Genomic DNA, 24368 nt, shown 5'->3' on the forward strand with positions numbered 1-24368 from the left:
AGGAGAGTGGGAAAGCCATCCCTGCCCCATCCCCCTCACAAAAGGCAGCCCTGGGTGTTTTGTGCCCCTAACAGTTTTGCACCCAAGGCAACCTCCCTGTGGCTGCCTCACAGTACATCACTCTTTGACCACAGTTATCTTGAGCATCATAGTGTGGTTTTTTTTCCTGTTAAGTGACCAACATTTTGTCATTTTGAGATCAAGAATACCTCTCCATTGAGGATATTTCAACTTTTTATTAAAAGTTTAAGTATTTAATACCGACATTGTATATTAAAATTTAATATTCGTGTTTTAAAATTCACAGGTGCACAGAGCAACAAGCTGGAGTTTACAAAATTGTGGCCAAGAACTGTTTTGGAACCACTCAGTCTTCAGCTTTTCTTAAAGTGACTTCTGATGACCAATCTGAAGCATATCAAAATGTACTTTGTAGTCCTGAAGAGAATATAGAAACATGCAGAGGAAATGAAGTTACAGTATGTCAGCAGAAAATTTTAGATGATGATATGGAAAATAAAGAAGCTTTAGCAGAAAACCAGTATTCGCTCCATGAATGTGGCTTCTATTTAGGTTCACCAGAACCTCCAGCACCAGAATTTAGCAATTTATCTACAGAGCAAACGGGAGAAACGTTTTTCCATACAGTGGAATGTGAAACTTGTCCTCCATTGGAAAATCATAGTTCAGGAGACGAAATGGAAGTTAAAAATGCATCCAATCTAAAGGAATATTATCACAGCATTAGGGGCATGTCCAAGCATATGCCTGATCTCTTTATTTATGAGAGCACTAAAGCATCTACGGACTCTACTGAAGGCGAGCTAGATGATGTGGATTTCCAACCAGCAAGTCAAATCACTGATCACACAGACAGCTGCCGCCTTAATGCTGAAGTCTTAGCTGCTTGTCAGACAACTGAATATGCCAAGACACATGAAGAGGGTAGCTTTAGTAAACCTCCGAAAAACAGCACAGTGTCTGAGAACCAAACAAGTGTCCCTCTGGGAGATCAGATCTGCTTTTTAGGGGATTCCTCTAAAAATGCCAGCAATAACATTGAGCTCTGCTTGGAGAGAAACTTTATTACAGTTGATGAGTCTTCTGATGATGATTCCCTCGAGTACTTTGAATGTTCTGACGTGATGACAGAGGAGACGTACAAGAACTGGGAAAGCAAGCTGAGATTCCTGTTGGAAAGCGATGATGAGGAAGATGAGTTAATACCGGGGAGTGATTGTGATGGGTGTGCTTACTTCCTTAGTGAAATGCCTCGCCTGTTTCAAGTGTCAGATAACACTGTGCCTATGGAAGCCACCATTGGCTTCTGTGGTCATCAGTCAAAATCCAAAGAAGTAGCTGTCAGGAGCGACCTCACTGCATACAGTCCATCAACCTTGCAAGCAGAAATGACTCTCACTGTTGGGCAACAGCAAAGTAAAACTTCCACTATGAAAGACAAAGAGAAGTACAAGCTGGCTGCAACTCTCATGGCAATTGAAAATGATTGTCCTAGAATGGAGGAAGAAAACAGTAGCAGCAGTCACTCTGCTGTGGACGTTTCTGTTGCCGGTTCGCAAGGTATAGAAAATGGGATTTCAGCGATGAAGTCTTCCTCTTGTGATTTGAGCAGTTCTTTGGAGACAGCAACCAAACGAGTTGCAGACAAATACTACTCTCGGAAAAACTTGCAACAGTTAGCAAAGGTTAGAAAGAAACCAGCTGAAGGTAAATCCAGAGTTGAAGCCAATCGGATCAAGACATCAAAAGACACTTTAAATTCGTTACATCCTAAAGAGCGGCACACCTCTGAAATTCACACACTTCAGATGGAAAGAAGTTGTTTGGATTCTGCTGCACTGCTTCACCGACAAGGAGAAAGTATTTCAAACCAAGGAAAGCGGGATATAGTGAATGCTTCAAACCACATCAGCTTATTTCATGGTGAAGAAAGAGAGAAAGGAATCCCTTGGGAAAGCAAGTGGATTAGTGACCTATCGGAGAGAACCCAAACGTCAAATGAAAATGCCACACTTATGGTAAGGAAAATTACTTTTATCCTTTTGCAAAGAAACTTGTCCAGTGACTTTAATGTACTTCAGTACTACTCGTCTTAACAGAATGTGGATCCTGAAAGTCTTCACCATTCAAGCCGATGTGATTGACAGCTACTGCTGTTAAGGAAATCTGGTTTTGAAAAAGGCCCAGATAAACCATAAGCCATCCTAATTATAGAGAGAGGGCAGGTGTGGGAAGGTCTTGATAATAGTGAACAGCACTAATGGGACTTGTAGACAGCTGGGAAGAGAAATCTGATACTGAATCTGTTCCATGCGCCTTATTCAAGCAGTATCTTTCTCTTTGCTGCTAGCCAAAGTTTCTCAACCCTGTGTGGAGGAGCAAATGGGCAGGTGGAATTCAAAATACTTTTGGAGTTAGGAACAACTTCAGAATGGAGGTTGCTGTGCAATTGTGCAATTATCCTAACCCTAAAATGTACACTGATCTCCTCAAAGTGACCTTACTAGTTCTTTACTATACATCTAGCCCGCTGTTCATTTAAACTGGCTCATCATGGCTTACATGGGGTTTCCGGGGTGCTGATCTGGACTATAGTACCTTGGTTCACCACTGTTGCATGCTTAGGTGCTTGAGTTCAGTTTCTGGGGCCATCTAGGAAGCCAGTCCTTGAAAGCAATGTATCAAAGTTAAGGTGGTGCTTCCTGCTGTGGGTGTTTAAAGTACCTTTGCTTTACCCATTCCCCTCCCTACCTTGTGCTGGTTTTGCTATTCCACATCGACTAGCGGCAAGTAGAATGATGACCTTTTCCTGCATCTGAATTTGTAGTTTGTGAGTGATCGGCACTCTGATTCAGAGCACTAGTCATCCACCATGGTCTCACGACAGCTGGAAAGAAATTGGACCACTTGTCAGGTATAGCACAAGACTTAGATTAAAAAACACACACTCACGCCTCTGCTAATATAACCTTAGAACTACTGACTCACATATCTGACCTGCAATCAGAATTGGAACTCAAGAGAGCACTTCTATAACCATCTTTTGCAGCAGCTGACTAAATCCTGAAATTGTTTCTATGGATGCAGACAGTGTTTTGGATGAAAGGCTCAGCATCTGCAGCTGGTTCAAAAGCAATCCTAATAAGCGAATCTAGTGTCGTATTTCTTAAATCTTAACTAGAGCGGGGTGTGTGTGTGTTTCAAGACGTACTCTCAGCACCCACCAGAGTGGGCACAAAATCACTGAGGCCTGCCAATCACAAACTGATGATGGAGGGGCAAAGCAAATACAGAATTAAGGTGAAGTTTGGCATAATCAGCAGGCATTTAATGACATAATGAAGAGACTAATTCCTATTGCCTCCAGAGTCAGTGGAAATGCCCTTGTGGCAAGGAGTTCCATAGTTCAGCTTTCTTCCAGCTAAGTACCAACATTGGCTTTGGAGGTAACGTTCCTTAGTCTCCTCATTTTAGACACAAACTACTGGTCCAGAGACTTCAAGTGGCGAATGCTTTTTATTTTAGATTTTTCCTTTCAACAACATAACTTAGAAATTACTCCTCTTCTGTAGTTTCTTATCTCCTCCTCTTTTCACACCAGGTGTGCTGCCTTGCCCCCGTGGCAGTGGGGCTTGTGTGTGTGACATCAGCATGCCCGTGTCACATTGGCATGCCCATGGCATGCTGGTGTCACTCGCGCATGTCGCAGAGGTGTGTGCCTAGAGAGCAATATACACCAGGAGGTTTAGTTTGATCAGAATCAAGTTTACACTTCCAGAGTTTATGCTAAATACACTATTTCTTAGTCACCAGAGGGCCATGGAAATTTGTATCCCGGGCTTTTTAAGACTCGTCTACCCATGCATGATCTGAAACCAAAGGGGTGCATTGGTTGCCAGATGTGAAACATACTGGCATTGTTTTCAGCTCTCCTACACCACTCATGGTTTATTTCTCCTTATCAAGCCAGGATTTGTAAGCCAGCAACAAACCATGGTTCAAGGCTGGCTCATGATCCTGACTTCTTATGGAGAGGCAAGCTACAGTCCCAGGTTCAGTCATCACAGGAAACCAAATTTACCGTACTTTTCTGTGTATAAGAAAATCTGGGGTCATCTTATACATGGGAAGTGCAGAGGGGGGTTGTGTGATTGGTTGAATGAGGAGCTTATCAGCGGTGATTTGGTGGGTGATTGGTTGCTGCATCAAGGGCTGGTTTGGATAGGCTGTCAATGTGTTCGATTGCCGGCTGCTGTCGGCAAGCGAGCAGACGCTAGTGCGGGTGAGCTCAACAACTCTGGGCCGTCTCCCCCAATTTTCTAAAATTGGAGTCCCCCAAAATAGGGACCATGTTATACACGGGAAAATGTGGTAATTGTTATTTCATGGTTTGGTTTTCCTGTCCATGCCACAGGAGGAGTGAAGTGGGAGTGACTGACAGCATGCACTAGCTCATACCTGAAAAACTTCAATACGACAGCAACCCTGTCTTACTTGGGAAGTGTGAACATAGCCATTGTGGATCTAGTACGATGAGACCCCCCAGGTATAGAGTGGTATATAAATTCAATAAACAACAACAACAACAATTATTTGTATAACAATCAGGAACTGATATCTCTTTGTTCCCTCCCACAGCTGCTTAGTTAAACTTTACCATTTTTAAAAACAAACTATACTTTAATGTGAATGTCCACAGTGCTCAAAAGTTCTCTGTTTCAGTCCGTCTCCGCTCCTGCTGTGCTACTGTCAAAAGCCTGGCTTGTTGTGTCAGCTGAACATGGGCTTGTGGTTTGATTTCCCAAAACAAACTGTGTGTGATAAACCAAGAACAATTATTGGCTACTGATTGTGCTTTCTTTGGTAGCATAATCTTGGAAGACATGGCAAACCAAGGGAGGAGCATTCCTGGAACTTTGAGGAGTACGCAGGAGCATATTTTAAACTATGACTTAATGTGATGTGCAACCTGGGTCATTGTTTGGAATATCCTTACTATATGGCTCACTGGCAAAGAAACAGAGGACAAAATAAACAGTGTCAACTTGTTCAAGAGACAGAAACAAACTTTCAGCTTCCACATGGCTTTCATCAGGCCACAAAAAATGCAGCCTTTTTAATATCTCCATTTGTGCACTGCACAGATGTAATTCACAAATTTCTGTCTTTTTGTTAAAATCAAAAGATGCAACTATAAGCTCTAAAAATACAGTCTGAAAAATGCAGCCCACTGTAAATCCCATAAAACTGCAGCTAAAAACAGAAATGCTTTTGAATGCTTAAGAGCACTTCACATGTTCACAGATCCTAAAAGCCAATGGTGCTAGCTTTAAGTAAGTCATTGGATAGTGCTTCTGAAACTAGCATGCTTCAGAATCATAACATATTTGCATTGCTGGGAGAGCATCAACCATATACCCACTCTATGTTGCCAGTTCAGAGTAATGTTAATGACAGGCCTAACATGACAAAGTGCCATTTCTCAAACTTGCCAAAGGTCATTGGTGTCACTGAAATGCAGAGGGAACTGGCTATTGGACAAGTTTCTGGGACACAACAAAACACCCACATAGGCTATTTGTGTACCATAACTTTTTATAATAAGTGTTAGTCCATTTACGTTCCCTGAGAATTCATCTGTGTTTGCACGTAGGCACAGCTTCAAAAGGCATAATACCAAAGCAAATTTCCATGTATAAGATGCCCCCATGTATAAGACGACCCCTATTTTTTTAAACCCAAAATTAAGAAAGTAAGTTGTTTAGCTTTGGGGGGGGGTCAGTTCCAGCAATCGCTCACCCGCCTGCCCGCCACTGCCGATCGCTTGCCACAGCCACTGCCCACCGCACACCTCGCTGCAGCTGCCAATTGTCTGCCCGCTTGCCACCACCAACAGCCCATCTGCCCACTTGCCACAGCCACCAGTCGCTTGCCCAATTGCTGCAGCCACAGCCAATTGCTAGCAGGCCTTGCTGCAGCCACTAATCACCTGCCCAATCGCTGCTGCCAATCTCCTGCTTGCTGCTGCCATTAATCACATAATCACATGTCCCCCCTCTGCATTCACTATCCGTGTATAAGACGACACCCAATTTTTGCCCTTTTTTATAGCAAAAAGCATTGTCTTATACACAGAAAAATATGGTAAACTGAATATCTTTTTTGAAGTTTTTTCCAAGACTTTGTCCCAAGGAAATGGTGCATACAGCTATACTTGCAAATAAAGATCATAGTATCATAGAATTGTAGAGTTGGAAGGGATCCTGAGGGTCATCTAGTCCAACCCCCTGCAATTCAGGTGTATGCAGCTGTCCCATACAGGGTTTGAACTTGCAGCCTTAAAATGATCAGCGCCATGCTCTAACCAATTGAGATATCCAGGCTTATAGCAGTAGGGTTTTCTGCTATGGCGTGAGCAGGGGTCGTGCATCCCATTTCTCTGCCTTAGGCAAAAGGCAAATGTGCTGCTGTGCTCCACCACCCTTACCCCAGGTTGTGCAGCAGTGGCAGTGATCGCGGGTTCTGGTGAGATCTTGCCAGAACTCTCACAAGATTTTGTGCACTCCGTGAGATTTTGTGAAATCTCATCAGAAGCTAGCACGGGGATGCTGCTTCACCCGGCCTCATGAACTAACTGGCCCTGGGAGTGGCTCGGCCCCACAAATAACAAGTGCACTTGCTCTAAATCCAATGCTTAGTTCTCCCTGACGCTCCAACTCTGGTGCTTAAGGCAAGCTGCCTTTCTCTCTCTCCCTCTCTCTTTAATAAGGCAACATTTCCTGCTTTATTGAAAAAGCAACCATTGTTAGAAAAACTGCTCAAAGGAGGGTGGGGAAGTAGTTTGGGGATGCCACAAGCGCCAGCCAATCAGTGCTGTGCACAGCCTTATTGGTTACAAATGGGAAAGAAACAGGCTTTTCCAGAACTTTATGCTTGAGAAGAAGACTGCACATCTGACTAAACCATCATGTGGATGCATTTCCACAGCCAGCTCATTGTTATGTACCTCTAATTTGAAAACTGAAGCCTTTGATATTATAATATAAGCCATCACAAGCATTATTAAGACATGTAAGGTCGCATGGGGGAGGCAGTGGGGATGAACACACTGGCTTTCCCCCCTCTGTGTCCACTTTTGTTGCCTTACATGAGTTTACAGTCTCTTACATCCGTTGAGACTTCCTGCTCATTTTGATTTGAAGAACTTGTCCTCACTGCCCCTCTGTGGTAGCTTACACATTTTAATAATGCCTGAATTTAGTGTACCAAGTGTACCCATTGCAAATGTCTGGACAGGGCTTTAGTGTACCAAGGTATTTAAAAGCAGGTCACTTTTGTCATTTTTAGAACCAAATCAGACACCTTTGTCACCCCAGTTATATACATCACATGATCCAGAAGCATGCTTAAAATGCCTTATAATGTTGCAGAATATACCAGATCAATTTTTGGATTGCATAGAGCTGTGCACTTGAGAGCTGTTCCTTGAGATCCCATGTGACTTGCAAATGATTTTGGAGTGCACCTCGGGTCATATGCTGCTTCACTGTGTAGTTTTAAAAACATCACTGTCCCCAACCAATGGCTTCAGTTCCTCTTGTCCTCAGGTTGGCCCCAGTTGCTCTCTGATGATTGCATTTATCACTTGCCAAGGTAATCAGTGGGTTAACACCATACCGTGAAGGCTGGGTCTCATTGGGATTGGTTGAATGGGAGGCAAGAAGTCCAACAGCCAGAGCTGGTTGCAGACGGAATCAGGGCTAGTAGTAGACAAAGCCAACTAATTCTGGTTCCATCCCCATCCTACTCTGTTGAATTCCACAAAAGCAACACTGAGAATAAGGGGGTGGGGAGAGAAGGAGGCTGATGGCCACAGCCAGGGCCATCCCTGGTTGTAAGGAAGGAGGCAGGGAGGTGGAGGCTGGCTGAGGGCAGACTGTGTTTGGTGGGACTGTGCCTCACTTGCCCAAATCGACCAGCCTTCTCCACTGATTCCACAGGTACAGTGGTACCTTGGGTTACAAATGATTCGGGTTACACACACTTCGGGATACAGACTCCGCTAACCCGAAAGTAGTATCTCGGGTTAAGAACTTTACCTCAGGATGAGAACAGAAATTGGGCAGTGGCGGCAGCGGGAGGCCCCATTCGCTAAAGTGGTATCTCAGGTTAAGAACGGTTTCAGGTTAATGGACCTCCGGAACGAATTAAGTATGTAACCAGAGGTACCACTGTATCTCAAGAAAAGCTTGTACAGCCGCCTTATTTTTCTAGGGGATTGAGGAAAACATCAAATATTTTTTATTAACCCCTTGTGGGGGGGAAATTGAGATTGAACCAAGTTAAGGACTGGCGGACTGTCTCCAATATAACCAATCAAATAAGGCAGCCTTCAGTAATTGAGTGGGACCCTGTGAAGACTGGAGTGAGAAGAGGGTTAGATGAGGACAAGGGAGGAAGAAGAATTTTAATTATGAAAGAAAGTGGGGTAGCTGTTAAGACAGAAGCCAGGGCAGCTGTCTTCAAGGAATCAAATACATCATTTTGGGCAACTGAACAAACAGCTGTCAGACGGAACATTCATAAAGAATTTAATTATTGCTTTACTAATCCCAAAATCTTTTGTCAAGAATTTTACTATGCAAGGCTTTACATTATTATTGAATGAATGAATGAATTAAATTTGTATACTGCCCTATACCTGCAGGTCTCAGGGCGGTTCACATGATAAAACCACAATATAAAACCACAAAATACATAATCAAGAGAAAAACAAGAACAAGAACACCCCCCCAATAAAACATAGCATTTGTTATTGTTAGGCTAGTCATGCTGTGTTCTTTAACCTTGTTGCAAGCTCATTTTGACCGCTTTCAGACATCCTTTGAGGTGCTATTCCTGTCCAGATACAGCTGGTCCTCTGGTCACAATGTGAGGGAGTTGCAAGGAATCGAAAAAGGATGAACACGCACACACCTTTTTCTCACTGAAAAGGATATCCATCCCACTCTCTATTCTGCTTCAATCAAAAGTGGTTTTGATCATATTTGTTTGAGATAATCTCATGTTGGGTATATGCCCAGCTTCCACAAGTGTGCCAAGAAATAGATATTGAGAACTGCTCTTTTAAGGAAATGAAATAATGAGTGGAACAAGGCTATGTCACATGTTCACGCAGTCAGAAATGGTTGTTCTGTGGTGGAAGAAGTGGATGTGTGTCCTGTTTTATAGAGAACAATTTTCTACTGAAAGACTCGTCTGTTTGAATGACTACCTGATTCAAGGAATAGGATATTAAGCCTTCATTCATTCCACACCAACTGCTTGAGACAGCTTGCCCCCCCCCCTCCACCCACATGCAATGAAACAGATCACACTCTGAAGTAAGTTTAAAATAGCTTTACTTAGTTAATCCAAGATCACAGTCATGTATTATCCTTTATGTATTATCCAATATAACCTTAATATATTGTAGCTTTATTTCTCTTTCAGAAATGAAGCAATTGTAAATATATATATATATATGTACCAAATGTACTTTGCCAAAATGTACTTTGCTCTTTCTGCCCACCATCCCGATATGTATATTTTTCTGGTGTCACCCCTGATTTTTCACACTTACTAATTTTCATAATGTGGAATGAAGGCTGGAGATCAAGATCATACCAAACACCAGCCCCTTGGGGACCCGCAAAGCTCATAAAGTCAGGTCTCTTCTGGTTTCTCATGCCTTTCAAACTTAGTGCCACTCAAGCAAGCTCTTGAATTATTTAAAAAATGTTTCTCGTCCATCTCCCTAGAGGAGCTGAAATAAATACAGATATTGATTTATTGTAGCTAATCCAGGACAGGTGTCCCATTAGAAGCAGCGTTTTATTTTAAGGAGCATTTAAGCTACAGGGGTTTGGCTGGCACTGGACAAGGGTGAAAACCGGGGATGGGTGTGAAAGCAGCAAGAGTGGGCTTTTGCTCTATATACTGTACAGTTGCCAATCACTAGGGTGAAGCTTTCACCTTCCCCTCTCCCATGAACACCCCTGAGGCCTGAGTTTCTACCTTTTCTCTGATCTGGATGAAGCGTCATTTGTAATCGCAGTTGTTTGCACTTTGTATCAGTCTGTCAGGCATCACTGAACCCAGTTGCAGCAAGGATGGGTAGATCTGAACTAAGGAGGCATGAGTTCAAATCTCATTTCGGTTGCAAAGCACACCATGTAGCTTCCATCTTTTAATCTTCAGATTTGGAGCATTTTTTGAAATGCAAGCAAGCCATTGAAATGCAAGCAAAACATTGGTGGTGCTTGCTTGGAGAAGTGTGTGTGTGTGTATTCTGAACAGTGGAAAACCAGGAGAAAAGGGATTAAGCACCCCCTTCATTGACACTGAATTTTCCACTTCCTGAAGCAGCTTTAATTTTTAAAAGAAAGCAGTGGACCACACAAAACTGTAGTTTTGCCCATGAGATTCTGTGCTTCCTTTCACTCCATTTTCACAATAGTTCATATAAAATAAATCAAGGAAAGGTTGTTGCTGCTGCAAAGAAATTATTGGCTGTGCTTCACTTTGTGGGTGCTTCACATTGAGTGTATCTTTGAACCTGCTTTTTTCTCCCTCAGTCTCTTATGACTCTGTCTCCCCTGACCATTTCCAAGTCTTTCCCAGGTTCTTGTCGGACTTCCATCCTGCCTGGCAGCTATTGCTTTTCCCTTGCTTGTTTGCCCTAACTTTTTCTGCCCTTGCTGAAGCGTACAGCTTTAGTCATAGAATCAAAGAGTTGGGAGGAAAACATCTAGTCAAAGCATCCTGCTCAGTGCATGACCTACAGTACAGAATGCAACTGCATGAACTCTGAGAATGGCCTCCCATTCTCTGCTTAAATACCCCTAGAGATGGAGAGCCCATCATCTCTTGAGGCGGTTTGTTCCACTGTCAAACAGCTCTTACCATTAAAACACTCCTAATAAGGTTCAGTTGAAATCCACTTCCTTGCAATTCCCCCACATTCATTCTAGTACAGTCATACCTCATGTTACATCCGCTTCAGGTTACGTCCTTTCAGGTTACGTCCCATGGCGACCCAGAAGTACCGGAAAGAGTTACTTCCGGGTTTCACCACTCACGCCTGCGCAGACGCACAAAATGATGTCATACGGTGAATCACAACCCGCGCGTGTGTGTAGACGCACCGCTGCGGGTTGCGTTCCTTTCATGTTGCGAACAGGCCTCTGGAACGGATCCCGTTCGCAACCAGAGGTACCATGGAGAACAAATCTGCTCCATTTTCTATGTGATAGCCCTTCAGATATTTGACGACAACTACAACATCCCCCTTAATATTTTCTTCTCCAGACTAAACATACCCAGTGTTTTCAACCACTCCTATTTGGACTTGGTTTCTGGACCCTGCCCCCATCTTGGTTTGTCGCCTCCCTGTAGACATGCTCCAGTTGGTCAATTCCCTTCTTAAAATGTTTCACTGAGTACTGTCCGCTGTGATTGCAATGCTTCTACCTTCTGACTTGGCCCCTCTGACGCAGCAGAAAGCAGTGGTAGTGGGCGTTGGGTTACATTGCATTAAATGGTCTTAGAAATATAATAAGGGGAAGGACGGGAAGGGGTTAGACCAAATGTCTGACTTGTTCAGTATTCATTTTCAGTTTCCAACAGAGACCAACCAGATGTTCCATGGAAGGGCATGAAGGCAACAGCTCTCCCCAGTTGTTTAACCCCAACATTTGGTATTCACATGTACACTGCTTCTTGGCACTGGGGATTCTATTGAAGTATTATGGCTATAGAACCATAACTTTATATCATTTTTTTAAAAAGTCTGTCTAAATTTGTTGCCATCACCACGTACTGTGATTAGGGAATTTCACCAGTTAATTATGGATTGTGGGAAACAGTCTATCATGAACCTACTGCTGCCCATCAATCTAACTGGGTTACCAAAAGTTCCAGAGTTATAAGAGAAGGTATAAAAAAGAATAATGGGGGCGGTGCTTGCCTTTGAAGTCTTAAATGGTCTGAAACCCAAGTATCATTCTTTAAAATAAGTCCGCCTGCACAGTACAATAATCTTCAGATATCTTCATTTTAGTAACTTTGCCATCTCAGGTGATAATGGGGAAAGAGTCTTCACGGCGATGGTGTCCTGCTTTTGCAAAGCTCTCTTCAGAATGACCCACGTCAAAGGCATTTTAATTGTCATTTTATGTATGCTGCTTTTATCAGCTTTTTTGTTTCTTTGGTTCTATGTTTTGTTTTATTTGTAAGCCACCCAGAAAATATATATTTTTTAATTGAAGAAAAAAATAAGTACTGCTTCTTCTGTACAGACAGCAGTTCTCCCAAGCCTTCCAGCAGAGATTTTTCACAGTCTGTCTACTTGCAATCTTTCTTCATCTGCAAATCATACACTCTGCCACCAAAGCAAGGACCCTTCTTTGTTCCCCACCCTGCATTACCCTTTTGTCAGGCAGCTGGGAAGCCAGCTGTTCTCTCTAGCGCCAACTCCTTCCAGCTATGGAAATGGGAATTTCCATATGGCTATGTCATAAGAAGTTAATTCTGTTTACCTTCTTTCCCCATGGCTAATGTACTTTCTGCAACCTGCTGTCCTTCCACACCCTTGATGTGTAAGTTATACCAACTTACCAGCATGTATCACATACTGCTATTCACGTCACTCCTGAATTTGGGCCATCGTGCAGTGTGCTCATTTATATTTGGATATTACATCTGATATTTCAAGCTACCATAGGAAAATAATGCCACTCAGTTCACATTTACTGCTTATAACCATGGGTCATCACAGTGCAGAGCAGGGGAGAGGGACGTGAGACAACAAATGTGCTGATAAATAAAACAAAATCAAGCATAAATCAATAAAAAGCAACTTTATCGAAGCCTTGCAGTTGGATCAATGAGTAGAATAACTTATAAATCCAGTTCAATCCCATTATACCAATTTCCAGTTTCGGTTTTAGTAAGTAACCATTAACCATACTGAAATATACTCAGAGTCGCAAAGTGATTTCATGCTCTTTATTCAGCTCATAGTGGTGAGGAGGAATGAATGAATGTCCCCTCAAAGTATCTGCTTTATATACATTATTTACACAATGGGCTGCACATGATTGGCTAATTCTGGAATTCTACTGTAAGCCAATCAGGTTGTGGATTCACTTATATCTGGAGCATGATTGGGTGGTTCCTGCCAACCGATCATACTGCTGCATTGTTCTAAGACCAATCAGACTGCTGCATTCTGAATCCTATTGTTCTAGGACCAATCAGACTGCTGCAATTTGGATCCTATTCAACTCAGTACATAACACATACAAAAATAAAAACAAAACTATCAAAATAATCAAACTTCTCCAACAGTACCTTCCACATTTGCCTTAGAAAGTATGGTTTTCTCCTTTGGCTTGTCACTAAGAAATCAGGAACTCTTTTACCTTAAAAAGCAAAATAAATGAATAAAAATCTATCTTCTGACACACAAATCAGTTGCTACTTTCTTTCTTTTTTTTAACAGATCAGTGATATATTTTCTCCAATATCTTGTGCCAATGAACAGTTAAACTGATAATAGGCAAGTCCTTGATCACATCCAACCCACTGTAGCAGATATAGGAAGTGCTTTTTTCTAGAAAAAGAGGTCTGGTACTCACCATGAAGTTGTTACATAAAGTGCCACACTTTTTAACAACAAGAAAAAGAGATGCCAGTACTGTGTACCCTTGAGTACCCCCCAAAAAAGCACTGGATATAGTACCTTGAAGGTCAATCTACCTTCAAGAAATGTAGAAGGCATTAATTGGAATGTAGCAAGAGTGAGGTCCCTCCTGAGACGACTCTTACTGATTTTAAATGAGTAGTTATCACGGCGGAAAATAACGTGGTGTGCTGAAAATTAAGACAGAAGTGAAGAGTTGAGCCAAGCAATTCCTTGAATAGTGAGTGGAGATATCTCTGCCTCATAAATCAGAGGTAGGCAACCTAAGGCCCGGGGGCCGGATGTGGCCCAATCGCCTTCTCAGTATGGCCCGCAGACAGTCCCAGAATCAGTGTAGAATAGAATGTGTCCTTTTATTTAAAATGCATCTCTGGGTTATTTGTGGGGCCTGCCTGGTGTTTTTACATGAGGAGAATGTGTGCTTTAATTTAAAATGCATCTCTGAGTTATTTGTGGGGCATAGGAATTCGTTCATTCCCCCCCCCCAAAAAAAAAATATAGTCCGGCCCCCCACAAGGTCTTAGGGACAGTGGACCGGCCCACGGCTGAAAAAAGTTGCTGACCCCTGCTCATAAATCTTAAGGGAGCAAGCTACTGAAATGCGAGAAAGAGAGAGCTTACACTAAACTGTGGTTTCTCAGTATGTGCAAACCAGACCAACCTCTAAACTGAATCAATGCCCTCTACTAGATTATTAAATAACAAGATAAAAGTACAATATTTCTTTATCTTCCTGTCACAATCATACAACAAAAACAAATAGAAGCAGTAAAAACCCTACACAAATCTGGAGCAGCGTCCCTAAGGCGGTTGGATGGTGCCTTGTATTCTTCCTTCCAGCAACTCCTGCAGCCAAACATATTGCTCTGCTCTCCTTTGGACCACATCAATGAGGCCGAGAGAGGGGTCCTGACGTCTGGTCAGCCCAGGACTTCCAAACACACCGCCCAGGCTTTGTGCACTGGGGAGGTCACTTAGGTGCTGCTAACACAGAGGTTTTATGTCACACCCCACCCCCCGGAAGCTCACTCCATTGTCTCTTGAGACTGTCCAAGGCTCATTTGCCCATACTGCCTTTTAATCAGATTACCACCACCCTTCATGATTTTATTTGTGGGTGTCCATGACATCACTACAGCAGATGTTGCACTGTGACATCACTGACAAAATCGTAGGGAACAAAAAAATCACAGTGCAACTTAAAGGGCAGTAAGAGAGGCTAGTTCACATATCCTGAATATTAGAGAGCTAAATTCCACAAACATGGCATAATATTCTTTCAGAAAATCCTATCAGCTAATCTCTTCCTGTGCCCCTTTTCTTATTTTGATGAGATAAAGATGTTATTAGACTAAGTAATTCAGTTTCCCAATAGATCAGTCTCCCAGATTAACTCAGTGTGTTTTCAACAGGCTGTCCTCAATGTTGGGAAAAAGTCATACTGCAAGCATGTTCAATTCAGAAGGCACATTTCAAGTGTGATTAAGCTGTAACAGGATAGGCTGTTTTCCTCTGGACTCTGAGCAAAAGCACAAATCCCTTTTGATTCATTCTCAGCAGAGGAGATTGCTTAGTGATAACTGGCTAGGAGGAGGACTATACAGATTAGTTACTGAATATACAGATGTAGCAGTGTGGACAAAGAGGCAAATAAGGAGAGATTTAAACCTATTCAAACTAAGAATGTTCATATAAACAACTCTGGTTTCATCTGAGCTAGAAAGGCTCAATATAACAAGATTTTTTCTCTTTAACTTAGAGTCCTTTCCTTCACTAGGCAGAGATTCCTACAGTCATAGGCATGATTGAACTGCAGCAGTAATAGAATTTAAGAAAAAAGAAAAAGAAACATTTAGTTCTGACTTAACTATCAGCTGTGGAGAACCTTAATTGCACTCCTTGATTAGACCAAGATTAGACCAAATTCACAAGTTTGAGAATGGCAGAACAGAATTTCCCATATCTTCTAATAGGAGGCGGCCCTCCAGTTTCAATAATACCCTCAGAGGCAAAGACAGGTAACTCACTTCCTACACAAGGGCCAATGTGTAGATGCAAAAATGCTGAAAGCCAGGCAGCCCTAGAGCCACACCTCCTACAAGAGGTAAGGCTGCTTGTCCACAGAGGCATCAACAAGCCAGGGCAATGTGGGGGTGACGTTGCATGCACAACATCAGGGTGTTGGGAGGAGCCAGGGGGTGGAGCCAAATGTGGCAGCAGGGTGGCTTCAATGGCCGGTAGCTCCTGTTGCTGCCACCGCCACCACCAGCAAGGGGCTGCTTCAACCCTTCTTCCCTTCCATGGCAGAGGAAGAGAAGGAGCTGGCCACTGAAGCCATGCTGTGCTCAGTTCTGTGCTTGGCCTTCTCCACCCTCTGATTTTTTTGGATGTTGGAGGGCTCAGTTCCCAGGAATTGGCACCCCTGCTTGCCCAGCTCTGGGAAGGAAGAGCAAGGGCTCTGGGATCCTGCCAGAGCCCTTGCAGTTACAGTGGTACCTCGAGTTAAGTACTTAATTCGTTCTGGAGGTCCGTTCTTAACCTGAAACTGTTCTTAACCTGAAGCACCACTTTAGCTAATGGGGCCTCCTGCTGCCGCTGAGCCACTGGAGCACGATTTCTGTTCTTATCCTGAAGCAAAGTTCTTAACCTAAAGCACTATTTCTGGCTTAGTGGAGTGTGTAACCTGAAGCGTATGTAACCTGAAGCGTATATAACCTGAGGTACCACTGTACTTCCCAAAGCCGAAGAATCCCGTGATTGCAGGTGTGGTAGGGGGCAGGAAGAAAAGCAAATGGAGGGTGCATTTCCTCCACCACCCTTTTTTAGCCACCCCATCTACACATAACTGCAATCACACAAGTATAAGGATAAGGTGCAAGCTACCTGTATAGAAAAACGCCTTACGAGTCAAGGCATTGTATTTGTGATGATAAACTGGTGGAGCGTTTTCTCCACCATTTATTTGATTTCCCCAAATAAAGGTATGCCAGAGCTAAATATTTCACACTCAGCCCTTTTAGACTCTGGCCAATTTAGTATAAAACTGCACACTTGCTAGATGGTGGAAATCTGGCCTAACTGCTAAAGAGGCTTGATTTTGTAAATGCAACAGCTAGACACGATGAAAGAGATTTTGAAAATAATACAGTTGATTGTACAGTGACCCAAAATGCTGCCTTTTCCCTTTCGATTTCCTCTTTAATGATGCAGTGTATCCTCACTTTCCTGATGGTCTGCTTTTGTTCAGAGATCCTGCTAGCCAGCCATGCCTTCCTTCAAGATGCCACAACCTGTAAGGAGTCCAAGCAGTGCATTCCAGTTTCCAGTTTCCTTTTACAATTGGCAGTAAATATTCCATGCCTGCTGGGCATCTTCAGTCCCTTTTTAAATTGATAATAATAATAATAATAATAATAATAATAATAATAATAATAATAAATTTTATTTATATCCCGCCCTCCCCATCCGAAGCCGGGCTCAGGGCGGCTAACAACAATTGATGGGGTTGGGAGTTGCCCTCTTTATGCTGAAGATTTTTTGCACTTCTACAAACCTCAGGATTACCTTGAGTATGTTCATACTCTTGCTTCTCAGGGCCACTTGTCAATATTTACCACCTGTGTTCAGGGATTTACTACTTCTTTATCATAGCTTTGACAATAACATCGATGAATAATAATGGTAGGAGTTACGTAACTCAGTTATATAACTGAGGTCAGGAGGGAAGCATGTTCTTGACACCATGGGAAGCAGGTAGGAGGATGAGCATGTATGGTTTCTGCTGACCACATCCTTTCTGCTTAATCAGGAACTGCTGCTCTTCATCTGAACCATGATGGCATCAAAACCTCAGCCTTCTGAAGGCATTGTCTCTACATTTTGAAACTTTGCTGACTGAAACTATGATACTTAGCATTTTTTAAAGTAATATAGGTAGACACTGCCAGAAGCACAGAGCTCAGCATATATTATAGAACATATTACCAATCTGCTGTTTGATCTAGCAGTTCTGCTAACTTGGAGACAGCTGTCCCTTTTCATTTTTCACACTACCACCTCATGTGGTATAGGGTAGACCGATCATATGATGTTAGCAAAATCCCAGCAAGTATTTTAGTAAAAGGTTAGGCACAATTTAGGCAGAGGGTGTACCAAGCAACAAGAAACGGAGCTGACATTTTGCAGAAGGCTAATCTTAAAAATTGAAATGGTGACTGTCAATGCAAAAGGTGTCAGAGGAGCACGTGACTTGCAGTGCAATCCTATACGTTCCTGCTCAGAAGTAAACCCAATTTAAGTTAGTGAGAATTGCTCTCGCATAAGAGTGCATAAAGTTATACCCTAAGTTGAACTGAATTTAAAGACTTCAAAATTAGCTTATGCTCATTGAATGCAAGTGAAGTAATGTACCAAAATATATTTTAGTGGGTAACACTGAGGTTTGGGAACATGTATTGCAACCAGAGGAATAGGATCATCATCACTGCAGTAAATCAAAGTCTAGATTACAGGTTTCCAAATCCTCTTAATTTGATTAAAAATAATCATCTCTATGAAGGGATGCATGTGGCGCTGTGGGTTAAACCACAGAGCCTAGGACTTGCTGATCAGAAGGTTGGCGGTTCGAAACCCTGCGACGGGGTGAGCTCCGGTTGCTCAGTCCCTGCTCCTGCCAACCTAGCAGTTCGAAAGCACGTCCATGTGCAAGTAAATAAATAGGTACCGCTCTGGCAGGAAGGTAAACGGCGTTTCCGTGCGCTGCTCTGGTTCGCCAGAAGCGGCTTAGTCATGCTGGCCACATGACCTGGAAGCTGTACGCCGGCCAATAAAGCGAGATGAGCGCCGCAACCCCAGAGTCGGTCACGACTGGACCTAATGGTCAGGGGCCCTTTTACCTTACCTTTAATCATCTTTATAAATTGATCCATGGTTTTATATCTGTTTGAAAAAAGTTTTAAAAGCTGTTCCTCTCTTGACTGGAGTTTAATAGCTAAGGGTCCCTTCTGGTAAGAGTTATAAATCAATCAACTAAGAACTAAGACTGGTTTGCTGAACCAGACCAACTAAAAACTAGCCTAGTGTATTTGTTCTACCAGTGGCCAAGCATATGCTTCCATAAGCTCATAAACTTGATCTGAAGGTGATGGTCTTACCTTGTTATTTCAGCACTGGATACCAAGAAGTGTGTTGTTCCTGCATATGGAGTTCTGCAGCTATTAGCTGTTGTGGCGAAATGGAATTGCTGACCATTAAATGCTTTATTTTATATTTAATTGACATTTCATTTGCTCATTAATTTTACTGAATGCCATAGAGCAGGTATGGGGAACCTGTGGTTCCCCAGGTGGTGTTAGACTCCAGCTCCCATTATCCTTGACCATTGGCTATGCTGAGTGGGGCTGATGGAATTTGGAAGGCTACAAGTTCTCCACCCATACTCTATGGATACTAATTTGATCTAAGAAACTAGGTTCTCCCACCTCTAACAACCCAAAGGGCATTTGCCTTCTGCAATGTTGAAAAGGAACAGGTGCCATGCTTTGGTTAATGAACGCACACACAAGTACTCCTCTCATCCAGAGTCTCATGTTGATTCTGATTTGCAGAAATGTGACCCTACCTAGCAGAGCTTCCGCTATCGCTACAAAAGAAAGGAATGCTCTCCACATGCAGTGCTTTGTAAATGTAGAACAGATGAGGGAAACATTTAACACTGCAGATGTTGTACAACACCCATCACCCCTGGCCATGCTTGCTGAGGCTGATGGGAGTTGTAGTTCAACAACATATGCGGGGGTGGGGAGGTTTCCCCACACCTGATTTAGACCTTCCCTCTCCTTCTGTGTTTGGGATTCCCACAAGAAATCACAAGATCAGGGTGAGTGAGTTCATTGACTTGGTTCAGAGTTTCTCCATGAAGTCATCATTTGAAAGCATAAGAAGATTATTAATTGATCTATCCCTGGTCACTTACAGTATATGACTTCAGCATGGCTTGGGCTAAAGTAATAGTAGATTTTAAACTAGGTGCGCGAACTAGCAAAAGTTAAACCCTTTTTATGTCTCAGTGATTCCAGTGGAAAGGTAAAGTGTGTGCTTACATTTTCCCCATTGAAAATGCTAAATGTTGGCCTGAAAAGGCCTTATTTTTGCAGTCCCTATGCATGTACCCTAGTCAAGGCCAACCCTGTTAAACCTACATGACTTCATACATACCAGGCCTTAGTGTGTTGACTTGAATGGATAATAGGTATCATATGGATGTTGATAAATCACAGGGTTAGTCGCACATTAGAGTACAGTGGTACCTTGGTTGTCGAACGTAATCCGTTCCGGAAGACCGTTCGACTTCTGAAACATTTGACAACCGAGGTGCAAAGGGCCATCTGCAGTTTTCACTGAGAAAATTGAAAAGCACGCCACGGAAGTCGTTCAACTTCTGAGGCGCATTTGAAAATGGAAGCAATTACTTCTGAGTTTTCGGAGTTCGAAAACCGAAATGTTCGGCTTCTGAGACACTCAAAAACCAAGGTACCACTGTATTATCATTTTGGGGCCCAGTACCACCTGAGCTTTCTGATTGAATAGCCTAATTCGTAATTCATAAACATGTCTTATTTCTTCATTCCTTCCCTCACCCTATTTCTTCCAGGTACAGCAACAAGAAGCTGACTCTGACAACACAGTGCCAATCAGTGGTAATCTGGAACTATTTATAACGGAGCCTGTATTAGACGAGAGATTTGTTTTCAAATCTTCCCCTGTAAAAAGCCTTGCTTCTGAAAAGTCAGCTTCAGAAAAGGTCAGTGGCAAAAACGGATTTCCAATAGACAGTGCAGTGCTGGAAAACTCTGCTGGCCTTTGTGTGTCCAATGGGACTCATAATGAGAGGGAGCCGTGCTGGGATCAAACTCTTCATCTCACAATCACGGATGATACGGCAAGCCGCAATGTGCCGCCTGGAGCACAAAGTCACCCCAGTGTCACTTCTAAGCAAGAAGGCTTATGTGACATTCTGACTCCTTTGGCTGTGCCCAGTATACAGACGGAAAGAGCAAAGGCCTGTGGAGGGAAGCCCCATGAGTCTAACGAGGTAAAAGCAGTCCATGATATTCCCTGTGCTCAGTATCTGTCCAAAGCGGATTCCCAGGGAGCCTTGGAAGCTGCAGAACCTGAGGTCAGAGATGCTGATTTATCATCCATGCACGAGCAGTTACAGATGCTTCTTTATGAGGGAGAAGACTGGGGCTGTGACTTTACTTGCGCAAGCAGCAAAGTTGAGAGTTCAGCAGCTGGGACTGACGTTGCCAAGGAGGTTGAAGGGCTGAACATTGTGAGGGATGTAAGCACTAGGCAGCATGTGCCAGGAAATCTAACAGAAGATAATCAGCTTGTCACAGAATTGGCAGGAGTAATGAAAGTCCACACTGATTACTGCAGTGCGCTAAAACGAGATGGAGCATGTAGCCGTACAACCACGGACAACAGCTCTCTTGCACTACCTGCAGAAACAGATGCCATGTGTCTGTGCTCTGCCTTTGGACACGAAACAGAAAAGCCATCTGTTCATCCATTAAGCAGCAATATCCAAAAGGAAAAGCCTGATCATAATAGATCTGCTCATATGTCTGCTTATCAGGAAGAAACAATTATGACTGATGGTGGCTTCCAGTCTTGTAGAGTAGAATCTCCATTGAAACTTACAGAAGCTCAAGGCGATCCTTTAAAACATGGCCAGGAAATGTTAAAAGGCCTACCTGCTAATTATCCCAGCCCATTGTCTTGTATTGAACAGATTGTTCATTGTACAGATGGCCCCAAAGCAAAGCAGGCTGACGAGATGCCTACTAAAGAGTCTCATGTTACACTGTGCCACTCGAGAATAAAAGAGTGTGCTAATCTTGCTGAGCTTTCACTGAAAGAGGATTCATCCAGTAATTTCTCTGGCAAAAATAATGATCAATTTGGAACTGAAGAACACTTTTCAGTTACGGCGGTCGATAAAAGCGTTGCAGGGAAATTTCAGGAGAAAGGAACTGAGTCAGAAATGAAAGCTCGAAGTGACAATAATTGTGATATTTATCATGTTTTGAGAGGCAATAATGGTAAAGATGTTCAAGCTGTGTCTGATGCACATAATTGCAGCTACCACACGGAAGAACATAGTTCAGTTTTAGCTACCGAGCCTAAAGCTGTTGAGGGCAATGAAAAAATAGAGGGGCACAAAGTAGAACCAGTTTTCACGGCATCATACAAAGTTAGATTCTACACTGAAGTTCTGTTAGAAATAAACAAGAACAATGAAAATGACATGAGTGAAGAAAATAGGGACTTTGGCACAAGCATAGGGCAAGCTGCCCTAGAATGCAAATATGTGATGCCACCATCAGATTCTCATCAAACAGTATCCGAAAAGAAATCTAGCATTACTGACCGTTTAGAGTTAGGATTGGATTTTGCATGTTCTCCATCGGAACATTGCAAGTCAGCAGCTTTAAACACTGTTCAGCCTTCAAGTATTATCAGAAATGAGTGTCACAGTACAGGTCAGGATAATCAAAATGCAAGCCATATGGTAGGCAATTTAATCGTTTGTGCTCAGCATGAGATTCTACAGGAAAGCAAATGCGAAGGTTGTAGTACAAATGAACTAGTGTCAGGAAAGTTTGGTACAAATGTACCAGAGGCAGTTGAAAGCCTAAGGCAAACTGAGTCCATACAAGTCGAAATTAAGAAGGATAAGGATGAATATTGGCAGAATCAGTGTGAAAGGGTGGTGGAAAAAAGTAACACTCAAACAGTCCAGTGTGAGAGAGAAAGACAAATGTCTATTTCACATGATCCCGAGGAAACTGAAGTAGAACCTTATATGAGGAATCTAATCGATTCAGAACACACACATTCCTGGCACGAAAACAGTGAACTACAACAGGATGAGTACCAGCATGTAGGCAGAGAAAGTCAGACCAAAATAATCCCGTGTGAAAGGGGTGCCAGAGAAACTCAAAAGCCCACTGAATGTAACCTAGAGGAAGTGGAGCCTTACATGAGGGCACTTATTAATTCAGAACAGATGTATTCTTGGCATTATATTACAGACTTTGTGCATCCATTCGTGGTCCTTTCCGGTGAGCAAGCTGGTGTGTCTGAAGGGGGATTAGTGGGAGAGTGTGTAGTTCCATCTATAGGTCACAATCGAGCCACAGCATTCACAGATGGTGAGAGGCAAAGCCTAAATTCATCAGAGCATGCAATAGGGGCCTTAGTCAGCGTCTTGCCTTGTACCTCCAAGAACAGCCATCATTCTCAGGAACAGCTGCCACAGGTCAAAATTCAGCCATGCACTTCAGGAGCAACTGCAGGAGAAGGGAAGACGAAGTCGCAGGAATCCTCCAAACCCCGCAAGGCACCCTCGCATCACAGTAGCACCGAGGACGTGAAGCGTAAGCAAGAAACCATAAAGAAGAAGATGGCACCAAAGGTACAAATTAAGAAGCCGCGCCTTGAAGCAAAGGAAAATGTTTGCAACCAGGTCAGCTGTGTCAAAAAAGTCTCAAAAACAGAGGCCGGGCCAACTCACAAGGAAGAGAAGAGGGAACAACGGAAACTGCCTTGCAAAAAAGACAGCAAAGGTATGTTTAGAAACTGATTTATTTTTTTAAATTGTCCTTACACATCAGCAGTCCTTGGGGAGAAATTCTCCTAGGCTCCAGACACAGGTCTTTCCTGACTTTGCTTTCTGAGCTGCTTTGTAGGTGGAGATGCCAGAGATCAGGGGTGCCAGCTCCAGGGGGGCAAGCCCTTGTTGGCCCCCTCAGTATTTTAGGGGTAGGGGCAAGGGTCTCCCAAGCAAGGAGGCAAAATGCGGAGCCTAGCACAGTGCAGATCCAGTGGCCAGCTGCTCCTCCTCCTGCCATGAAGGGGAAGGAGGGTCAAAGCAGACTCCTGCCGGTGGCAGCACCAGGAGGAGATGAAGGAGGAACTGCTGGCCATTGAAACTCCATCCTCGCTCTGCTCAGCTCCACCCCTGGCTGCTCTTGATGTCCTGCGCCGGACGTGTGTGATGTCATGTGTGTGACATTGCCTCCCTAATCGGCCTCACAGGCTGGCACCTCTTCCCGAGATGGAACGTAGAAACTATTATATGTAAAGCATGAGCTGTACCACCGAGGTATGGGCTCTCCCCAATTCAATATTGTTTACCAGAAGAGAAGTGTTACTATCATCTGACATCTCAGTCCCATGAAATGGTTATTGTGACAAATCAGCTACTGCATACATGCTTAGTTTTCTCTACAAAACAGTAAGTCCTTACCCAATCAGTTAATAACTACCATCTCGTGTGTCCTTCCTTTTATTAAATAAAATATAAAAAATGTGGTTTAGAATTAAATGAGGTGGAATGTTTTAAATCAAACCACTCTGGTTTAATTGGATTGTGGACAGTGCAGCTTAATTAGACTCGGGGCTAGTGATAGTTTGGCACATGAACATATGTGTGAAACTGTGGCTCCCATCTTCAGGGCCAGGGTTAGGGAACCAGAAGCTCTCCAAGTACTGCTAGACTATGAATCCCATCATCCTTGATGACTGATCATGCTGG

General features: G+C 43.1%; 1 protein-coding gene across 3 annotated transcripts in view; it reads left to right on the forward strand.

The window, feature by feature from the left end:
* The window catches only part of ALPK2 (alpha kinase 2), a 64447-nt gene that overhangs the window by 18414 nt on the left and 21665 nt on the right, over nucleotides 1-24368 (forward strand). For all 3 annotated transcript variants that reach the window (XM_079994664.1, XM_079994666.1, XM_079994665.1), the window contains exons 5-6: nucleotides 308-2039; nucleotides 20418-23397. In XM_079994664.1, coding sequence (XP_079850790.1) covers nucleotides 308-2039; nucleotides 20418-23397 — 4712 coding nt within the window. The remainder of the gene's footprint in view (nucleotides 1-307; nucleotides 2040-20417; nucleotides 23398-24368) is intronic.

Source organism: Podarcis cretensis (genome assembly GCF_951804945.1).
Source record: "Podarcis cretensis genome assembly, chromosome: 11".
Taxonomy (NCBI): domain Eukaryota; kingdom Metazoa; phylum Chordata; class Lepidosauria; order Squamata; family Lacertidae; genus Podarcis; species Podarcis cretensis.